This window comes from Neolamprologus multifasciatus, chromosome 6 (assembly GCF_963576455.1).
Source record: "Neolamprologus multifasciatus chromosome 6, fNeoMul1.2, whole genome shotgun sequence".
NCBI lineage: Eukaryota > Metazoa > Chordata > Actinopteri > Cichliformes > Cichlidae > Neolamprologus > Neolamprologus multifasciatus.
The window spans coordinates 13457975-13479205 of record NC_140444.1 but is presented as its reverse complement, the minus strand read 5'-3'; the positions used below and the strand labels follow the sequence as shown (position 1 = coordinate 13479205).

Genomic DNA, 21231 nt, shown 5'->3' with positions numbered 1-21231 from the left:
GTTGTTGCAGTATATTAATGACTAACCTTGTATTGTGGATGAATAATCTCAGTTGTTCTCCTGACTGAAGTTTGGTCCGTTTACAGCATCCTACCATGCGATTGCATTTGTCCCTAACCATCGGGAACCCTCCCGTTAACTTTTATCGAGTGGAAAAAAATTAGCGTTCATCCTTCAGCTTCAATGTGTTTATGTTATGCTAACATAGCTGTGTCGCTGTGTCATTATATACCAGCTAGACCCAACTTCAGTGACCCTACAAACGTCACTGCTGTTTAGTTTTTCTGTCTTCATTTATGTTGGAAGTGATAGCAGAGCTGTACGTTTTAATTTTTTCAGAAATCTCTCAGTCAGAACATGCTATATCATGTTTAGGTGGAAACTAGTGAGCTAACTTCCTGCTAACTTGTAACTCTGTTAAATGTAATAAATTCTGTTTTCATGGATGCCTGGATGTTAAACTTAATTGCTACACCTGGTAAAGTAACAATGCTGATCATTTTATTAAAGATGAAAGAATTTAGACAGTTTTTAACTCTCAGTGATGCCACAGTGTTCTTTTGACTTTGGGACTTGAAGCGGCTGGAGTTTTGGACCCAGATTACTCCAACTTAAAAATGGACCCTCAGCTCGGCCTTTTCAGACTGTATTTTAAGTCAAGACCTTGCTACAGTCTTACAAACCACATCACATATATTTCCAGCGTATGTAAAATATTAGAAATAAGTTATTGAGTAACCAGTGGAGTCCAAGTGCATTTCAAAAAAAGAAAATGTGCAATTCCTTTAATCCCAACATTCAACTAGTACAAAGAAAACCCAACATTGAAAGTGAGAATCTTTAATAATACATGCTAATTCTGATGTATTTCACAATAACAAATAAAACCCTAACAATGAAAACACTAACAGAGATTGTGCAGGCATAATAATATTTTTTTGAATTCGGTGATTGAGGCACTTAATAGCAATGAAAGATTCATCGAATTGGAGGAATCTCAGTATGCAAACGATAGTGCCACAAACCTGATATTGAACGACGGCACCTTAGACATGACTATATTAGAAACAGCTCTGTAGTAGAAATAACTAAATGGGCTCAGGAAAACCATTTCAGTGAATACCATTCATTGTTACATCCATAAATCCAAGGTAAAACTACCAAACCACTCTATCAAATATAAGCAAGATCAGGCAATGTTGCTATCCCCTGTGCATTTAAGATGGGATGGAATGAAATGGAAACTGTTTTTATGGTCTAAATTGAAACAAAACTTGAAATTCCTTTTGGAAATCATGGTCTCAGCAGACCTATATAGAAAAGGTTTATCACTTTCATACCACAATAAAGTCTCAAGACAATCGTTATTATATTTGAACTCCATCCACCGAACTAGAAGACTACAATTTGTGTCTTTTTAAAGGAAGAGTTCATAGAAGGGTTCAAGCTTCTATTATTGTAAAGTATCTGCCTTGATGAAGACCCTTTGACATCCTGTCCAAAGGTGAGTTTCAAGAGTTTCAACAGCTAGGGGGTTTGGCTGCTGTAATGTTTTAAAGCTGCTCACGGACGGATAAACTGAACCCAGACTCTGAAGAGTTGTGGGATATTTTCCGTTAAGCATTAAATCTATTATTATGGTGACCTTTAGCACACAATGGAATCAAATTGCTGTTGGTTGACTAGAAAATGGGTTTTAATGTAAAAGCGTGTTCACTGCATGAGACCCTTTGGAGAAAAAAAAACCATGAGGGATCTATGACTTTAACTATTTAATTGAGGAACCTTTTGTATTATACTTTATATTGAGTATACTGCCTCTATGACTGATTCTTTGGCTCTGTGTCTTGTATATTTTGGAGAGAGTATTTTTGATTGAATAGCTTTCTTTAAATCAAGACAGTAATTTGAACTGATGGATCTGTTTTGGCTCTGATTTTTGCATTGTGAAAGCAATAACTTTGCAGTGATTTTATGTCAGCTTCAGTGATTTTCAGATTCATTGTTTGCTTGTATATTGCGCTTGAATAATTGTTGAGCTGTGGTGGAAGCATCTTTACAGTGGTGTGTGGTTGCTATAGTTACCTGTAGGGGTATCCATGGTACTTGGACCTGAAGATGGAGAGCAGGAAACTAAAGAAAAACACCACCAGGCCAAGGCCAACCAGGCAGATGACTGCAAGAAGACAAAGACAGACTGTTGTTTTACTGTGCATTACTGGTTAGAAGTCTTGTGGTATAATATCATTAACAATATTTCATTACACAACGACCTCTAGATTTTAAGTTACTACAAGCACATTTTATTCTTACACATTTTCAAATTCATGACACCCTAATATGTTCTTTTATAATAACTTGAAAAAGGCCTGAGATTACTGTTTTTCTTCTTGGTTAAAGGCATTCATTTCAAGCATTCCATGCCCAATATAACCACAGAGGCAACTGTTTCTCTGATCCATTTTCAAATTGAATATGCTTATAGGATTTAGACATAGCACACATAAAAGCATCCTTTTATCTGCATGTTGGTAGTTTACATGTATAAACACAAATTTATAAGCGGCTAAACACAAAAACATACAACTCACTGGTAACATAACATGATAATAGAATATTACTAGAAAGGGCATATAAAACACAAACTGACTTGACATTATGAAAAAAGTCTCCTTTAGCCTTTTTTCTTTAAAAATAATCCCTTAAAGTATGTGCTACTGTCTCTTTGTCGTGATAAACCCTGCTGGGTTACAGAAAATTATCTTTGAAGCCATTATCATCATATTTCCTCATTGGCTATTCTAAAGTGAAATATACATAAGCATGACCTTTTATCTGCCGAGGAATTATCACTGTATGTGCAAGTGTATGAGTGTATGCACACCCCTGTGCAGTGGCTAATCCCTAAGAAGTACTGTGTTAAATTAAAACTGTCACCACCGACTGATATTGTTAATCAGAGATTAGGATGAGTACCTCTCCTGGAGACTAAATAGCGAGATATGTTCTTGTCCTTACATGGGACACACACACACGCACGGGGTGTGCGTGTGTGTGTGTGCCTAAAGGAGAATTAGAGTGTTAGAGAACAAGCGGGTGAGTGTGGATGCACGAGAAAGTTGACATCAAAACATTTGGCTGGTAAAACATAAGATGTACTGTATAAGACTACATTTGCTGTTGTGATATTTAAGAGAGCAAGTGATATTACACCCCAAATTCCCCCAAATCTGGGATGCTGTGCAATAAAAAAAAAAGAATGCAATTATTTGCAAATCTTATAAACCCATATTTTTTCACCCATATTTTTTCACAGAACATAGAAAACCTATCAAATGGTTAAATTGAGACAATTTATTATAACAAATTTGAGCTCATGTTGAATTTTATGGCAGCAACATGTCTCAAAAAAGTTTGGACGGGACAACAAAAGGCTAGAAAAGGTAAATGGCACAAAAAAGAAACATCTGGAGGAACATTTTCCAGCTAAATAGGTTAACTGGCAACAGGTCAACAACATAATTGGCTACATAAAAAGTGTGTCTTAGAGAGTTTCTCATAAGTAAAGATGGGCAGCATTTCATCAATCTGGAAAAAAATTGCATCTACAAATTGTGCAACAATTTCAGAATATTGTTCCTCAACGTAAATAATGTTTTCGAACAGCTCTGAAAATATGCAGAAATCTCTGTGTGCAAGGGACATTGCCTGCAAACCTCTCACTCTCTGGTGGCGCTGCATTAGAAAAGCTATGATTCTGTCACAGAAATCTCTGCATGGGTGCAGAAACATCTATTGTAAATAGGTTTACACTACCCTGTTTTTACATTACTCTGGTCATTTTGTTTATTCTACTTGCATTGCTCTGTCAATATATTGCTATGCTAATATGGCACAAAACACTTTAACATTCCATTTGCACAAAGTACATTTTCAGTTATTTAATTTAAAATTTCAGATTTTTAATTTAAACATTACTTTACTTAATGTTTCTGTTTTGCACAGTCAAGGAGCCATTCAGGACACACCACTCTTATGACTATGCATAAGACAAATAAAGAATCTTGTATCTTGAACATCTCCATTGCCTGTGATGTCTCCATGATATCCACAAATGCAGGTTAACACGACATGCTGCCGTGCTCTCCAAGGCAAAGCTCATTTAAATGAATGGAATGGAAACTGTTCTGTGGTTACATGAATCAAAAATTTGAAATTCATTTTGGAAAACATGGACCGAGCATACTGTGGATTAAAGAGGAGATGGACTATGCACCTTGTTATTAGCACATTGTTTGAATCTCTGATTCTGAGGGGGTGGATAAGTGCCTATGGAATCAGCAGCTTGCACATCTGGAAATGCATCACAAATGCTGAAAGGCACATACTGTATGTTGCTTTAAAACTTGTACGTTTCCATGCATCAAAATTATGTTAAACCCATTACAGCATGTATCACAGCTGAACTGCTGAACTGACCTACCTGCAGTCCGGACCTTTTACCAGTTGAAAATCTTTGGTGTATTGAGTCCCCCCAACAAAAAAAAAAAAAAAAAAAATCAAGAAAAAGGTGGCACAACATTCATTTTCTACAATTCCAGCAATTGGTCTCCTCACTTCCCGGATGGCCTGTAGGCCATTGTTAAAGGTGAGGGGATGTTATGCAGTGGTAAACATGGCCCTGTCCCACCTTTTTGGAGATTTGTTGCTGCCATCAAATTCAAAATGACTAAATTTTAAAATTTAAGCCTTCAGATTTGACATTTTCCATTGTGAATAAAATATTGGTTGAGATTTCCAAATCAGTGCATTCTCTTTTTATTTATGTGTTATAAAGCGTCCCAACTTTTTTCAAACTGAGAATGCATACTGACGACCTAGTGCATTGACCACACGGTACAAATCACATGCTCACAGCACTGAAGACAGGGGGCATCTGTCACAATGGTAAATGTAAGGTATTTAAAGGGAAACAGTTTTTTAACCTTAGTTTAAAAAACTTGACAGTGTGTTTCTCATTCACCTATTCACACACACACACACACACACACACACACACACACACACACAGAGCAGCAACTTGGGATTCACTGTTTTCCCCTAGAGTAAGGGGAGAGGCTAGGGACTGAGCTGCTAAGACTGAGTGGTGGAGAATCCCCTCTACCTTATGTTCCTTTTGAGGTCAAATAAGGAATATACTGATGCCCAATTGATGAAAATATTCAAGTACTATATTATAGAAATGTGCTACCAAATGACTTAATTGAAAATAATGTATATTTTACAGCGTCTGCACAGAAAGTGCATGTGTCCTTGCTCTTCCAGGGTTGCAACATCCACATATACAGTGGGAACATCAGAACGTCTGTGTATCTTCATTAAGTAGAAAGGGATGCATTTCCCTTACCTCATCAATTATGACTGAGAGATCTTAGTATGCATCCACGGATAATGATACACACACGAGGCATGCAAGTATGCCAAGTGATTTATGACCTTGGCGAAATGACAAGTTGTTTAAACTGAATGATTTCCCTCAGCGACAAAGGTGGTAATCCCTCTTTTGACTGTATGACTTGGCTCAATTCAAATCACAATATATTGGCATGGTAAAAATAAATTTACATTTCACAAGCAAGAGGAAGTCAATAAACATATTAAGTTAAGCCTATTTAATTAGGAGGAGAAAATGAATAGACTGTAAAGCTAAATGATTCCTCGTGTCTTCGGCAGCCAATTGCTAATCAAAGAATAAACTGTGAAGTCACTCCATCAGAAGATACAATCACACACAAGTCATTGACTTTACAACAAACCAAGGCAGATAGAATAAAAGCCTGTTTCCCCACCTATTACAAAAATATAATTGTTCACAGTGATTTCTTTTTGTTCACTAATATATTCTTTACTGGGGTAGGCTGGGGACAAACATCTTGGCTGGGCCAAACCAAATAATGAGAAAAGCTTCTTTATCTATATTACATGTGGATAATTCCAAGTCTGACTTAATAAGAGTGACAGCAGGGTGTTGTAAAGAGACAAATGGGAGAGAGACAGAACCACTTCATTCTTCAGACACATGCTACATACACCTATTTGTATTTTTAACGAGAAGCATTGATGCTGCAGCAGTGCAATGGCCCCAAACAGACCTCGAACAAGCTGAAAACCGAAGAAGAGTCAAATAAATATTTGTCTTTTGGGAACAGCTGAAGTCAAGACAAAGATAATTAACTATTTAAGCTCAAGAAACTATGAAACACTGCAGTACTGACTGGATAGGATGCATGATCAGGTTTTGCACAAACTCTTTGCTGTCATTAGACCAAAACAGTGTTGCCCCAATTTGATAGCATATTATTTTTATATGGCAGGTGATCTCCTTTGGTGACCCCTAAAGGTAGCAGCTAAAAGACAAAGGAAAATCAACCCCCCCATAATTAACTTACATTTGAAGAAGACAATATGGTCATTTTGGCAGTGTATACCTTTCATTCAAAGTTGGCATCACCCCATTTCCTGTACTGTGTTCCATTTTTTCCACCCCCTCCTTGAATAAATCCCAATCTATTAAAAATGACTTTGATACACACGTGTTTTTCTGTAAATTGCATAGAAAATTTCTGTAAGCACTAAAATACTTGTGTTTCATTATAATGTAATCCTCATAGTGTGGTTCCTTTAATTTATGTAAATTAGTAGGTAGTATTTCTACAAAAGAGGCTGAATTGAAGTAGTCAATATACTAAAAATACTCCTGGAGTCCTCTCCAGTGTGCACATAATATATTCGTCATTTTACAGGTGATAATTAAGTGTGCCACCTACGCATGTGTGCGTCTCTACGTATGTAGAGTGGTATGTGTTTGTGTGATATTGGAAAAACAAGTCTTAATGTTGTTAAAAAAAATCTTATATTTTTAAATGTCAAGCTTTAACATCTGAAGAAGTACTCAGGGTTGATACTCTTTCCCTTGGATATTTAGAGTGATCATTTAATATGGGACCTCACAGAGACAAGTGAAACACTTTTTTGAGTTGGTTTTTCATCACATTAACTCTAATTAAATCCCCTAGTGTGTAACCGTGTCTATGTGTTTGAGGTAATTACCAGAGAGGTCATCTAATATCCATCTCCTGCCATAATCTACAAATTATCCTCAAACTCTTGTAAAATATTAAGGGCTGTTTAGAGGCTTGCACTAATTTTCTGATATGATACCCAGTTTGAAGCATGCAGTCTGGTACAAAAAGTACCAGAGAGGAGAGCTCTATCTTAAAATGTATTTATTTAAAGTAAATATTGCAGGTGTAAATATTATGATAACTGCCAATTATTAGATGAAACCTAGGAGAAAGACATGTAAATTACTTCCATATTATCATCAATTTAATATGCATATTTAAGCGAATACACACGTTAGAATAAAGTAATAGTGACAATATGTACATATACTTAATATGGAATTATTACAGTCAAGTGACCACTTTGCATCTGTAATGTGTCACAATCATAAGACTCCCAGACACTCATGTGTGGTCAGGGACCATAATTTCTTCCTAAAAAAATGCTCCACTTTTTAGTACCACACCAAACCAAAGGTATGATCATGGTGATTAAATAAATAGTCAAATGTGTGCACACCAAGCAAAAGTCCCCAAGGGGTGAAAAGTGAAGCACACATAATAATGTACTGCAAAAATCGCAACTTCTCTAATCGCAACTTGAGGATGGCTGCAAAAGTGAGTCAATCTTCAGACTTCTGCTTTCACTGCAAATAAAATGGGTTCCATCAGCCTGGTGCAGACTGGAAGTGTTACAAGCATTTTAATAAAATTACTAGAATTATATTACAAATAGCATGGACAATTGTGGTTCTTAGCACATCTAAGAAGTATGTGCTTAAATTTTGGTAAGCAAAATTCATAACATCCAAGCCTCTAATTTAAATACAAAACTAGTAGCTTTAAAAAACTAACACGGCTGCAGCCGAAACATCATTTTTTAGTCCAAAACCAATGATTTACCTCATGGTGCGCATTTAAAACTAAGGGGTTTATTTAAAAACGGCTACATCCATATGTAGACTAGAAACCTGTAAAGGAATTTCTTTTACTTGTGTATTAATCACATTAGTTTATTGTATAATGCCTTGGTGCCACTGGATTTTAACAAGTCTCACACTCATACATTAAGACAAATGGTGGGGGTCTAGTAAGGAAGTTGGGGGAAGCAGACAGCTCCACAGGAAGAGTCTTTTGTCTCTTTGAGGACTCTGGGAGGTAGCAAGGGAGTGTGAACCTTAAGGTGTGAAACAGCTGTGTGCTGCCTTTTGTTCCTGGAGAAGGTATTTAACTGAGAGCCATGCTAGGCTCTCCACAAGCTTGGTTGTCTGTTCTTTGTGTGTTTTGATTAAAGAATGTTAGCTACCGCTCACCACTCGTCTGCAGGCTTTATTTAATGGAAAACTTCCACAACAAAATGGCGTCACGAACAGGATGGTCCGTGTGGTCGCTGAACAAAGGTTCCGTGGACGGGCTGATCACCCCTAAGGAAAAAAGGTACCTTTGTCCTACCAGCTGTTAAAGCAAAGGAAATGGAGGAGTCACGGAGCCGTGTGTTTCAGTCACCACCAAGACCATCAACTTTGAGGGGACTCCTGCAGATGGGTGAGTTGTAGCTAAGTTGCAACAAGTCACGAGAGTTTTGTGTCTGGCCAAGGAGGTGAGCATGTTACGACCTTCCGGGGCAAGAGGTCCGAAGGGGTCTTCGTGTAGAATCACAGAGTGACATCCCAAGCGTCTTCTAAAAGATCCTAACTTCTTCAAAGGAAACTGGGGGTGGCAGTGTTCGTTCCTTGGTCCGTAGAAGGCAAGGAACCTCACGAGAGACGTCTCGTGCAGTAAAAGAGAATCTAGATTCCAGGAGCAGCTAGCGGAGCCGGATTAGCGGCTCGAGAGGTGGCTGCGGCAAGCGCTCCACCGGGCGGCCAGGGACAAAACTCAATACGTGACTGTATGGTAAGAACTAAGTAAATGTGTGGTGTGTAAGATTGCAGAGAATGGTTGTGTGGGAAAAGTTGATGTGTGTGCAAAAACAGAAAAAATGGGGTTAAAAAATGTTGAAAATGGGGAACAAAAACAAGGAAGAAAAAAAAGGAGTGTAGAAATGTGTGTAAAAGTTGTTTCCAACTAGAGGGAGAGGGTAGTACTGCCACCAGCTCCCCTAGGGTGGACACACAAAAATTTCTTTTTAACAGAATTATTGATAAAAATAAATGAAAAAAATAGGAAGAGGGTTTGGTGTTTTTCAACCTGGGCAACTACAGTCTCACTTTCTGGGTTTTAAGAAAGGCGAGTTTAGAACCAGAGAGAGGAGATGTGTTGTTTTAAGCAGTGAGAACAATGATCAAAATGTCTCAGTGTGTCACTTGCATGTGAAGAGCAGACCCTGATCAATTTTTCACGTGCAGCAGTCGGAAGAAAATTATAGGTTAACACCATTAGAAACACTCAAGCCAAGTTTTGGCTGAATTATTTTACAGCTTAACTTCCATGTGTTTGTCACCCTGAGAACACAAGCTACAAAAATCTCTCCCTGAAGACTAGAAATGCAGTTCCAGAAAAACGAGATGGATATCAAGAGCTCACAGCAGTATCCTGAGCAGTGAAGAAAAGGTCCAGCAGCAACAGCTTTGCAAAACAGCGACAGCAAGGAGAAAAATGGCATCATCATGACTGGATGGATGGATGTGCATTTTCAACGAGCTGCAACTTCACTGTGTGTGAATGGACTTTTGAAAAGACTGCCTGAGTTGGACATTTGCCACTTTTGGAGCAAAATGGCAAGATGAGACAGTGGAAAAGACAGGACAAAGCTGAAAGACAACTGACTCTCACTGGACTACTGCAAGGGGGGGAGATGAGATGAGACCACAGTGGAAGGAGCGGGGGGGGGGGGGGGGGGGGGGGGGCATAGAGGAAGGCTGTTTTAGTGTGGGAAATGAAATTTGGGTTTAGGAAACTGGGAAGAAAAAACGACCGCCTTGCGTGGAGAACTGAAAAGTGTCTGGAGCACCGCAAAGAGGAGAGGTACACAAAAATTACACAAATAGAAAAATGCATTAATCCTACTAACACAAACACACATGCCATGAAGCTCATGAAGATCAAACTGTATTTTTAAGCATGCATTTCTGTTACCATCATCTTGTCCGGTTCACTTAGTAGGTTAAGAAGTGATACATAGACTAGTGAACTAGTATTATTTTGGGAAAAAATGATTGAATCATAGCAGGGGTGAACAGAATGCTGCAGGAGGGTCAGATGAGTGGAGACTAATAGATTATTGAGTTTCTTATTTCTGATGTGTGGGGGAGGTCTTATCATGACACACATCTGGGTACATTGGAAGAAACTCATCATCTAATAGAATATTGCTGTTGTGTGAGGTGTGTGACTGGTGGATGAAAGTTTTGGGGATTTACTTGGCTGATGCATTTTCTTTTGTGTTTTCTCTTTTTCAAGCAGGCCTGCAAGATCGGAATCGAAAGCGCTACACAACATGTTGAACAATCGCAAGTGAGCTTCTCCAAAATTAAAATGGGCTCAGGAGAAAGCCACTTATTTGGGACAATCAGAAAACAAGTCCCTGTCAAAAAGGATTCAGCGAGGTAATCCAGTCTAAATTCTTTTTTTTCTTTTTTGAAATGGCGTCATTGCTGGCAGTAGAAACTTTTTGCGTCACGAGAGGTTCTACTGTCAGCAAATAAAAAATGGGGAACTGACTGAACTGACAAAAGCTTGACTGACTGCACCTCCACCCAGAGTGACAAAAGGGTGGATGTATGTATGTATGTTTCTTTTTACAGGAGCAGAAAGATGACAGCAACAAGTTGCATGAGCTTTTGGGCCGTGCTGACTTAACCTTTTAATTGCCACTTTCTGTGTCTTTGTGAATTTACCAGCAGTGTCAAAGGAGCTTGCAAAGAAAAGCGTCTGGACTTCTTTAAGTTGCTTGAAGACGTTTCACCTCTCATCCGAGAAGCTTCTTCAGTTCTAAGGTCAAATGGTGGAGAGTCCCAGATATAAACCTAGTGGGAGTATCCCCCCACAGAGGGACAAAAGGACCCCCTGATGATCCTCTAATCACCTGAGCCAAGGTGTGAAACTGGGTGTGGGTCCCAATCAGCCAGAGTTTTGGGTGAGTTCATTGTGAAACCTGGCCCCACCTTATCATGCGAATTCCTGAGGTCAGATGGCCCAGGATGTGAGTGGGCGTTAAGGCGTCTGGGGAGGGAACTCAAAACTGGATTATAGATGGCAGAGAGTTGGTGTCGTAAACCACCGCCTCTGTTCAAAGATGGTCACTCACAATGGACATAGATGGCTTCTTTCACTCCTCTTTCAAACCATCTGTCCTCTCTGTCCAAAATGTGAACATTGGCATCCTTGAAAGAGTGTCCTTTATCCTTAAGATGCAGATGGACAGCTGAGTCTTGTCCTGTGGAGGTGGCTCTTCTGTGTTGTGCCATGCGCTTGTGAAGTGGCTGTTTGGTCTCTCCGATGTAGAGGTCTGGGCATTCCTCGCTGCACTGTACAGCATACACCACATTGTTAAGTCTGTGTTTTGGAGTTTTGTCTTTCGGGTGAACCAGTTTTTGTCTGAGTGTGTTGCTGGGTCTGAAATGCACCGGGATGTCATGCATGGAGAAAACACTCCTGAGTTTCTCTGATACACCGGCTACATAGGGGATGACAATGTTGTTGCGTCTGTCCTTCTTATCCTCCCTCGCTGGTGTCTGATCTTCTTTTCTGTGCCTCTTTGCTGACTTTGCAAGCTCCTTTGACTACAATGACCTGGATGACTGAGAACCTTCACAGACATCTTACCAGCACTGTGTTATTCATGACCTTGTATTGGTCACTGTGAGAAAATGTGCATACAGATGCGCTGCGCTAACATCTACATCACTTTTTCCACAGCAAAGGGTTAATCGTGGGATCTAATCACAAGATTTACAGCAGGACAGACCGCTGGCTATTGTTTTACTTTTTCTTATGACAGGGCCTGGAGTGAAGCTACTCCAGGGGAGAATCCCTGGAATTTTTAAGAGACAATGCACAACTTTATTGTGCATGTCTAATTGTGCTAAGCTGACATAGGGCAAAAGAGGGTTTTCCGGGGAGCTTTCATTTTTAAATTGCAGGAACCGTGACATGAGGGATATGGAAGGAGAGACTTGAGGTGCAAATGCAGACCATGACTGGGAGAAAAGGCTTCAAGAGGACCAAGCAGGAACCATCTCCAGGACAACTGACAAACGACAGTGGGCTGCACCACTGGGCTTCCAAAAGATTGTCATGAGGAGATTTTGAACAGCAAAATCTTAAAATAAAATAAAAGAGTTTCTACGTTGACGTTGAGGAAGACTACAGGAGTGTACGACTTGCTCTGCTCCTAATCTACAGCCACGTTGGAACAGAAATCGAGGGAAGAGAGCGTGCCAAGCTCCAAAAGTGACAGCGCAAAGGGAGATCAGCGTTGGAATTATGACTCTGTAGATGGCACAGACACCAGGAACCATGACCGTGACTGAGAATGACCACCTAATGCTGTTTCACTTTGCCATGCAAAGTACTTTGACAGAACAATGAAGTGAGGATACACAGTGTGAAACTCATTTAAGTGTACAATAATGTTGATGTCATATACAGAATGTCAGGAAAGAAATTCTGGTATTAATGTGCTTCTTGATTTAAGAATCAAAGGGTGGGATTGTATAGGAATTTCCTTTACTTATGTATTAATCACATTATTTTATTGTATAATGCCTTGGTGCCACTAGATTTTAACAAGTCTCACACTCATACATTAAGACAAATGGTGGGTGTCTAGTAAGGAAGTTGGGGGAAGCAGACAACTCCACAGGAAGAGTCTTTTGTCTCTTTGAGGACTCTGGGAGGTAGCAAGGGAGTGTGAACCTTAAGGTGTGAAACAGCTGTGTGCTGCCTTTTGTTCCTGAAGAAGGTATTTAACTGAGAGCCATGTTAGACTCAGGGAGACTGCTGACCGTCTGCCCCGCAGTCATGTAGGCTCTCCACAAGCTTGGTTGTCTGTTCTTTGTGTGTTTTGATTAAAGAATGTTAGCTACCGCTCACCACTCGTCTGCAGGCTTTGTTTAAATGGAAAACTTCCACAACAAACCTAAATCTTAAAGATTAAAGGAGTTACAAATTGTTATCCCAGACTCACGTTAAATGTGATCAATGAAGTGCCCTTTACAAATATAATACAAACTGATCAACATTTACTATTAGCCTCTAACTAGCTGACACGAAGTTTCAGATAATTGAATGTATCATTTGACGATATCTATCTATATATATATCTATATATCTATATCTATATCTATATATATATATCTATCTATCTATATATATATATCTATATCTATCTATGCATATATATCTATATCTATCTATATCTATATCTATCTATATCTATATCTATATATATCTATATATATCTATATCTATATATATCTATATCTATATATATCTATATATATATATATCTATATATATATCTATATATATATATCTATATCTATATATCTATATCTATATATATCTATATCTATATCTATCTATATCTATCTCTATATATGTATATATATATATATATATCTATATCTATCTCTATATATATATATATATCTATCCAGAATCAGGTATGACATCATCTTTATTGTTTTATCTCATAGCTTTGTCCTAGTGTCTTTGCCCTACTTTTTTTTCTTTTTTTTTTAAACTTCACCACCCAGGTGGTTACAGCAGATGGCTGTCCAACCCTGGGTCTGGTTCTACCGTGTCTTTGTGTTAAAAGGGACTTCTTCCTTCCCACTGTTACCGAGTACCTGCTTGTAAAAAAGTCTACTTGTTGGGCTTCTCAAACTAATATTGCATTCTTTTACCTTGAAGTGACTGTTGTTTTGAAGTTGCATCATATAAATACAGTTGAACAGAAATTTTATTGATCCTGCTCTGGTATAACCTATGCTCTTTATAGTTGTGTTATATTGCTGGGGGAATGTGTATTTTTAATTTATTCTGAGCGTTATTATGTGACATCTATTTAGCATTTTACGTACATTAATTTAACTTTAATTGAATACCAATAATTTCAGTAAAATGTTTCCCATAACACTACTTTTAACAGTTCTCAAGTTAATACTTGTTAACTTTCAGGTCATAACTGAACTGTGGCATTAAACTTCTTTACTTGCAAATTGCATAGTTGGTGGCTGCATAATTACTTGCTGCTTAGTAAATCAGATGTTAATTCCAGACAGACTGCGAGAGTAAATTCAGTAATTATCAGTATTTTTTTTTCCACCCATTGTTAATTGCAAAGATAATAGACAGATCCAGCTGGATACCATTAGCATTTCCATTAGTTTCTGTTTATGTGATATTCATGTAGATTAAGAACATATTTTGCATGAATGAGTTTTTTTCTATAAAGCCACAGAAAATTAACTTTTCAAGTTTATTAGTGATACCTGAAATATATTCAATAAAAGGGACGCAAGTATGCCACAGCTCCAATGTATTTAGTTTCAGTTATACAGACACATATGCATACACGGACACACACACTTTGTCAACTTACTTCTTCTCTTGCCAACATCTCCCTTGGAGGTGGCAGCTTCATTGAGAAGCACCATCCCCATGGTGATTGCAGCATCTGGGGCAAGGTTGTCAAGGAAACAACAGACTCGAAAACACGAAAGAAGAAAGTAGAAATTTATATTGAGAGAAAGGTTAGTTAAACTATTAATTTTGATGACTTTATTGTGGTGTAGCAAACAGAACAGTCTATAGAATAATGAAAAATCTAAAAGAAAAAAAGAAAGTTCATTCTGAGCAAAGACAAAGGATGTTATAGCATATATATATACATACATATATATATATACATACATATATATATATATATACATACATATATATATATATATATATACATATATATATATATATATATATATATATATATATATATATATACATACATACACATATATATATGTATGTAATATACACATACACACACATACACACATATACACACACACACACACACACATACATATATATACATACACATACACATACATACAGACATATATACACATACACATACATACAGACATATATACATATACACACATACATACATATACACATACATACATATACGTATACATACATATATACATATACACACATACATATACGTATACATACATATACGTATACATACATATACGTATACATACATATACGTATACATACATACGTATACATACATACGTATACATACATATACGTATACATACATATACGTATACATACATATACGTATACATACATATACGTATACATACATACGTATACATACATATACGTATACATACATATACGTATACATACATATACGTATACATACGTATACGTATACATACATATACGTATACATACGTATGGAGCCTTGGCGGAGTCGGAGTCAAACGCAGATCCACTTAAAATCCACTTAAAAAAAACAAACAAACAAAAAAACAAAAACAAAAAAAAATATATACATATACACATACATATACATACATACATACATATCTATATATATATACATACATATCTATCTATCTCTATCTATATATCTATATCTCTATCTATCTATATCTATATCTCTCTATTTATCTATATCTATCTATATCTATCTATAACTTTATATCTCTATATCTCTCTATATATCTATATCTATATCTCTATATCTATCTCTATATATACACACACACACACACACACACACACACACACACACACACACATACATGTATACACACAAGCAAATGCTCAAATATTCATTTCAAATAAACAAGAATTAAAATTTGTTTATCAAATAAAAAAATATATAATAACATAGCTAGTATTTTTGAAAAACAAGTCTTTGCCTGTGCTCTTGTAGAACATGCATAAAGTGAAATTAATAATATTACATAGCTGCAGAAAGACAAATCACTTTAATTCTAACTGCAAAAAGTAATTTGCAGTTAGGATTAAACTTTAATAATTGTGAACAATTCATACAATACTCATACAATTTTGTAAACACTTATATATTACAGAAGCAAACATTTTTTCATTCAACACCTGAGCTGTTTTTAAATCACTTCACATGGCTTAGGGCCTAATTACAGATTCTTCTCTCCAGCATGCTCTGCATACAAATGCACACAACTAGGCAAAGCCTGATGGGGTGCACAAACAAAGACTGCCACATGGGAACATACAGGGAAAAAACTAAGGTATTCGCTTGATGTTGGGGTAAAAGATATGGCATGCTGGTGCGACACAAAGACAAGATCTCAATGTACAGCAAGGTGGCTGTTTGGGTGGCTATACAGAGTGTCACAAAAATTATTATAACTATAGACCAATCTGCATTGATATAAAGTTTCCATCATGTCAAAGCAACCACTGCTTTTTCTCTTACAAGAAGCAACTGAACTTGAAAAAGACTGTAGCAGGGCTGAATCTATAAAAAAAACAAACCAATAAACAAAAACAAACAAACAAACAAAACAGTCCCTTGGCCTGCAGGCATCCTACACCCTCATCAGTCTATAGTAACAAACATTATGAATATGTGAACCTTAGATTATGAAATAAAAGCATATTAACTATGCAGTAGCTACCTTTAGGAGAGCTGCTTTAGAAACACAACTAAAACAGGTCTTTGTTTGTTGGATATTTTTACTTTTAAATTCTTTGCTTTGTTTAAAGAATATAAAATGTCATTTTGAACAGTCACACCATGTTTGATAAACAATATAAAGCCCTGGAAACATAACAATCAAATTTAACACTTGTTTAACACTTCATTCGCACCAATATTAGTTGCAACTTTAGTATAACTAATAGAGATGGCACGATACCACTTTTTTATGTCCGATACCGATACCGATATCATAAATTTGGATAGCTGCCGATACCGATATGAATCCGATATAGTGTGTTTTTTAATCAACAAAACGTTTTTTTAATATCTTGCTGCATTTTGTATAAGTTTATACTCAAGTTTAAATAAATAACAACACTAAAGCTACTCTGTTATACCTGTATGTAAAAAATACACTGCGTCCAAAATATGTCATAGTTCAGCAACACTGATCAATCTAATAAAGTTAAACCTGCTCCATCCTCCCTATTCTGGTATTTTAAAGAGTACTTAGAAGAAATTTTAAGCAACCTAACTAATAGGGTTGCAAACTCCCAGCAAAAAAAGAAAAAAATAGGGAACCACCCTCCACCTCATGATGCTTAATCGATGTAATCAAATTTAATTTGATGCAGGGGGAAAATGCACAAAAATAAATTATTTTTCAAGAATAATTAAATAGATTCAACATCTTTCTTCAACAGAATTGCAGACTGCACAGATGGTATCTTCCCAAAGGAAAAAGTACTATAGCTTACTAGGGTATATTAGACTTAACAGTTACTATATACAGTAATGGACTTCTATATATTTTACACAAGATTAAAACTTTGGGTGTAAGAGTCAGATAATTATTTATTAAAAACTTGACATTTTAAATGAGAATAAGAAAGAAAAGTATGTCTTTGTGCCCCCTTTTCCCTGTTCATGCCCTATCGGCCCCCCTGGCTAAACTTTGCTAGATCCGCCCCTGCACAATTACCAGCCGTCAGCTACGTAGAAAAAGATCCTGGTGTAGAAAGTAATATTAAATAAATTCTAACAACAGCTTATCAAGCTTAAACGTGCTGCTGTTGTTCAGCCGCTGGTTTCCTCTTTCTGGTGAGAAGTGGGCCAAAAACTAAGAAGAGAGACGGACTCTCGACAGAAAAGCCGATCAGCTGATCATTAAGCTGTTTCACGATTGAAGCAGCAGGAGAGAGAGAGAGAGAGAGAGGCAGTCGCTCCAGGTATGGTTGTTAAGCTTAACGTGGGAACGCTTTACAGACATTCAGAGATGAACTTACACACTTGCTTTACTTCTCTCTGGGAAAACTTCCTCATAGATGAAATGCTGGTTTGCTAGCAAGGCTACAAATACACACAGCCGCTCTATCACGTGATGCACACTGCTGCTACGTGCTGCGGTTATGAGCCGAGTTATGCCGCGTAGCAAGTTTTGTGAGGTGCTTTTTTGATATTTAATGGATCGGATTACATTTTTTTATTTCTCGCCGATATCCGATCCAGTAATTTGGGTCAGTATCAGACCGATACCGATACGTAATATCGGATCGGTCCATCTCTAATAACTAATAACCACCAAGATGCTAGACAGTCTACAAATAAATAATACCAGCAAGGAAACATTTAAATGAGTATGGTTTTGTAGCTTAATGTGGTAACTGTTTCTGCATGCATAAATTAAGGATTAAGCAAGATTACATTCTTCTATGACGCTCATAAAATGTGCTCACTCCACCTGCATTAACAACAAAGGTAGCTGTGTTACCATTTCAGCAGGTGCGTATGTTTCATTTAGGTGTAATCAGATGGGCAGAAAATTTACAAAAAACCCTGTGTGACCATGGACAAATCAATATAGCTTTGCAGCAGGTGTGACCTTGGACCTGTTATTTCCTATGGGGATGAACAGAACAGCTAGGAATGAATGGTATCATTACCCACACACATACAGAAGCCCCACTGCAAGTACACATGGGTATACAAGCAGACAGAAGTAAACAAATACAAACAGAAAAATCTATCCTGCCAAACAAGACCACAAGAAAATACATGCAAAGACACACTCAATCATGAGCTGTTGGAATTTGGAACAAATCAGGCAAGGAGAAAAGTTGAAAAGAGGACAACCCATTGTCTTTGTATTGTGAATTTCTTCAGTCCAACAGAAAGGCCTTAACAGAGATTTTTGACTTATGACAAATAACAACAAAAGGGAACACTCTTTCAAACATAAAAAGTTCTCAAAGGTGCTGTGGGTGAGGAAATGGTGATTTAAAGGAATCTGCTGCCAAGATGAGCTGCTGGACATTTCATGGAGATATATTACTCTAGATGATTAGCATTTTGCAACATGTGACACACAAACAAGAACAATTTAATTAAAGGATACTCAGAAGAAGGATGATGTGAGACTCTGCCACAAACTGTGCCTGACTGCTGCCATGAATATAACTCTGGGGGGAAGAGAAAGAGAAGAAAACAATGCCAGTTAAGAATTTTCTTTTCAGCTAGTAATTCAGTCACTAACAAACTCAATAAAACTTCTATAATAAACAAAAGACACGGTGGGATTATGGTTCTGGAATTATTTTGTATTACCACACAGTAATGCTACCAGTTTTTTAAAGGGCTAAACTGAATCATCAGATAAAGCCTGTTTAAAACTAACTTCAGTTGTGTTCCCAGACAGCAGTTGTATACTCTTTCTGCAGTGTCCATGGAGCGTTTCTACCAGCTGGCAGTGTAGTATAAATGCACTAGACAAACAAGCAAATAAACCTTAAAAATAATTGAGTAAAATCTTTCACAATATGACGTTCTGAGGGTGGCATGAAATGGAGCATAGACAGGACGAACAGGATTTTAAGAGACCCGTCACTAGTGTTTTAATAAATGAATAGAAAGTGGGGATCTGAGTGGAGAAGTAATTGTATTTAATTGTATAAATGTGTGTTGCTTGAGTATGTTTCTAGATCAGAATACGAGTTCATTAATGTGTTTGTTCATATGACTCAAGCCTGAAGAATTATCCATGTGGTGTGTAGGTGTATAGAAAGGGTACATTTTTCATGCAGTGGGCAGAGAGGTCAACCTAAACCTACACTACCGATCACACACACATACACAGATGATTGCTCTGAATGGGAACTGGTACAATGTTTTATGGAGTCTGCCAAAGCTAAACTTCCCACTTCAGTACAATCTTCTCTAAATGTTGAATTAATTGTACTTTAAAATCTTTCAGAATGAATCAAATACAAATCAATAAAAAAACAAAATGGAAATACTACAGGGTCATCAAATCTAACCGTTCCAGAAACACAAATTATAATTATCCTGATTTCTAGGCATTTCAGACACTTTATGATCAGAATCATTGACATCTAACAAATTGTTCTTTTTTCCGCTATAACTTATAGCCATCTAAACTTGATGATATGCTTGGACTAATGTCCCTGCTGAAGCTCATCATTTATTGAGATTCGAAGCAAAATGCTGGGATTCCAGCTCCTGTGCTAAGATGTCAGAGGTCTACTTAACATCTGTCTGTTAGAGAAAAAGAAGCAGACAAAATGAGGGTGTGGGGAAAGGAAACAAACAGAAGAAGGGAGAAAGTCTTTCAGAGTGTTTAACATTGTTGAATCCCTGCAGATTATCAGTGTCTAGGCAGATCAAGGGTCTGCTTTTCCACTTGACTGGTGTAGTGTTCATTCCTTTTCTATCAGACAAGAATAAGTATGGAAAGATGAATAGAAGATGACAAAAGAGGTGGAGTAGAGGGTGGACAGCTTTTTCTTGCTTCAGTGGAGAGAAGTGAAGAATTTTTGCACTTGAAAGCAGATAAAAACAATGAGGCCTCAGTGCTGAAACAGATCCTTTTGTTTTCGGTATAAACCTGTTATTCTCCATTAGCTAGGATTTTTTTTTAAATTATTTTCGGCATTCTTTTCTTGCTGACTAGAAAAACAAAGCTCATGTACTAGAACAATGGGAAACTATTTGGAAATTTTCCTTACATTCCTAATCGGTACATTTGAAACTGGAAGGGGAATTTTGGTTCAGCAGTGGTAGCACATTGGTGAACACAGTGAACGGCTCTGGGGCAGTGGCAAAAATATTTGGTGCATCTGGTCTGTAGTCTCCTCTTCCTAGTGCTCTTATTAGTCCATCCATCAGTGGCAGAGAAGAGAGAAGTTGTAACATACAAAGAGCTGAAGTGAAGCTGAGTGTTAAAAACAACGAAAAGTCTCCACCGCAGCTGCTGTCTGTACTTCTTTGAACTTTTTGCCCCTCCTCAGACATCTCCACATAGACAACAGAACGGCAGATAGTGGCTTGCACCTTCACCATTTCCTAACTTCCCTGTTTTGTGTCAATAGAAAAAGCAATTTGCATTTGCTGGTGATGATACTAACCTAATACTCATATACAAAATTAAAA

The 21231-nt window shown here is 37.3% G+C and overlaps 1 protein-coding gene and 1 long non-coding RNA gene across 2 annotated transcripts in view; both read right to left on the bottom strand.

Annotated features, from left to right (window-relative positions):
- The window catches only part of LOC146516599 (dolichyl-diphosphooligosaccharide--protein glycosyltransferase subunit TUSC3), a 103346-nt gene that overhangs the window by 18839 nt on the left and 63276 nt on the right, over positions 1–21231 (bottom strand). Inside the window, exons 7-9 of the mRNA XM_085162458.1 lie at positions 19181–19244; positions 14674–14748; positions 2086–2176 (exon numbers count right to left, since the gene is read on the bottom strand). Of these exons, the coding sequence (XP_085018584.1) occupies positions 2086–2176; positions 14674–14748; positions 19181–19244 (230 nt within the window). The remainder of the gene's footprint in view (positions 1–2085; positions 2177–14673; positions 14749–19180; positions 19245–21231) is intronic.
- On the bottom strand, positions 16803–19174 carry LOC146516601 (uncharacterized). Its single transcript, XR_014874521.1, has 2 exons — positions 18358–19174; positions 16803–16981 (listed from the first exon to the last, which is right to left on the bottom strand). It is a non-coding gene; the product is annotated as an uncharacterized LOC146516601 (long non-coding RNA).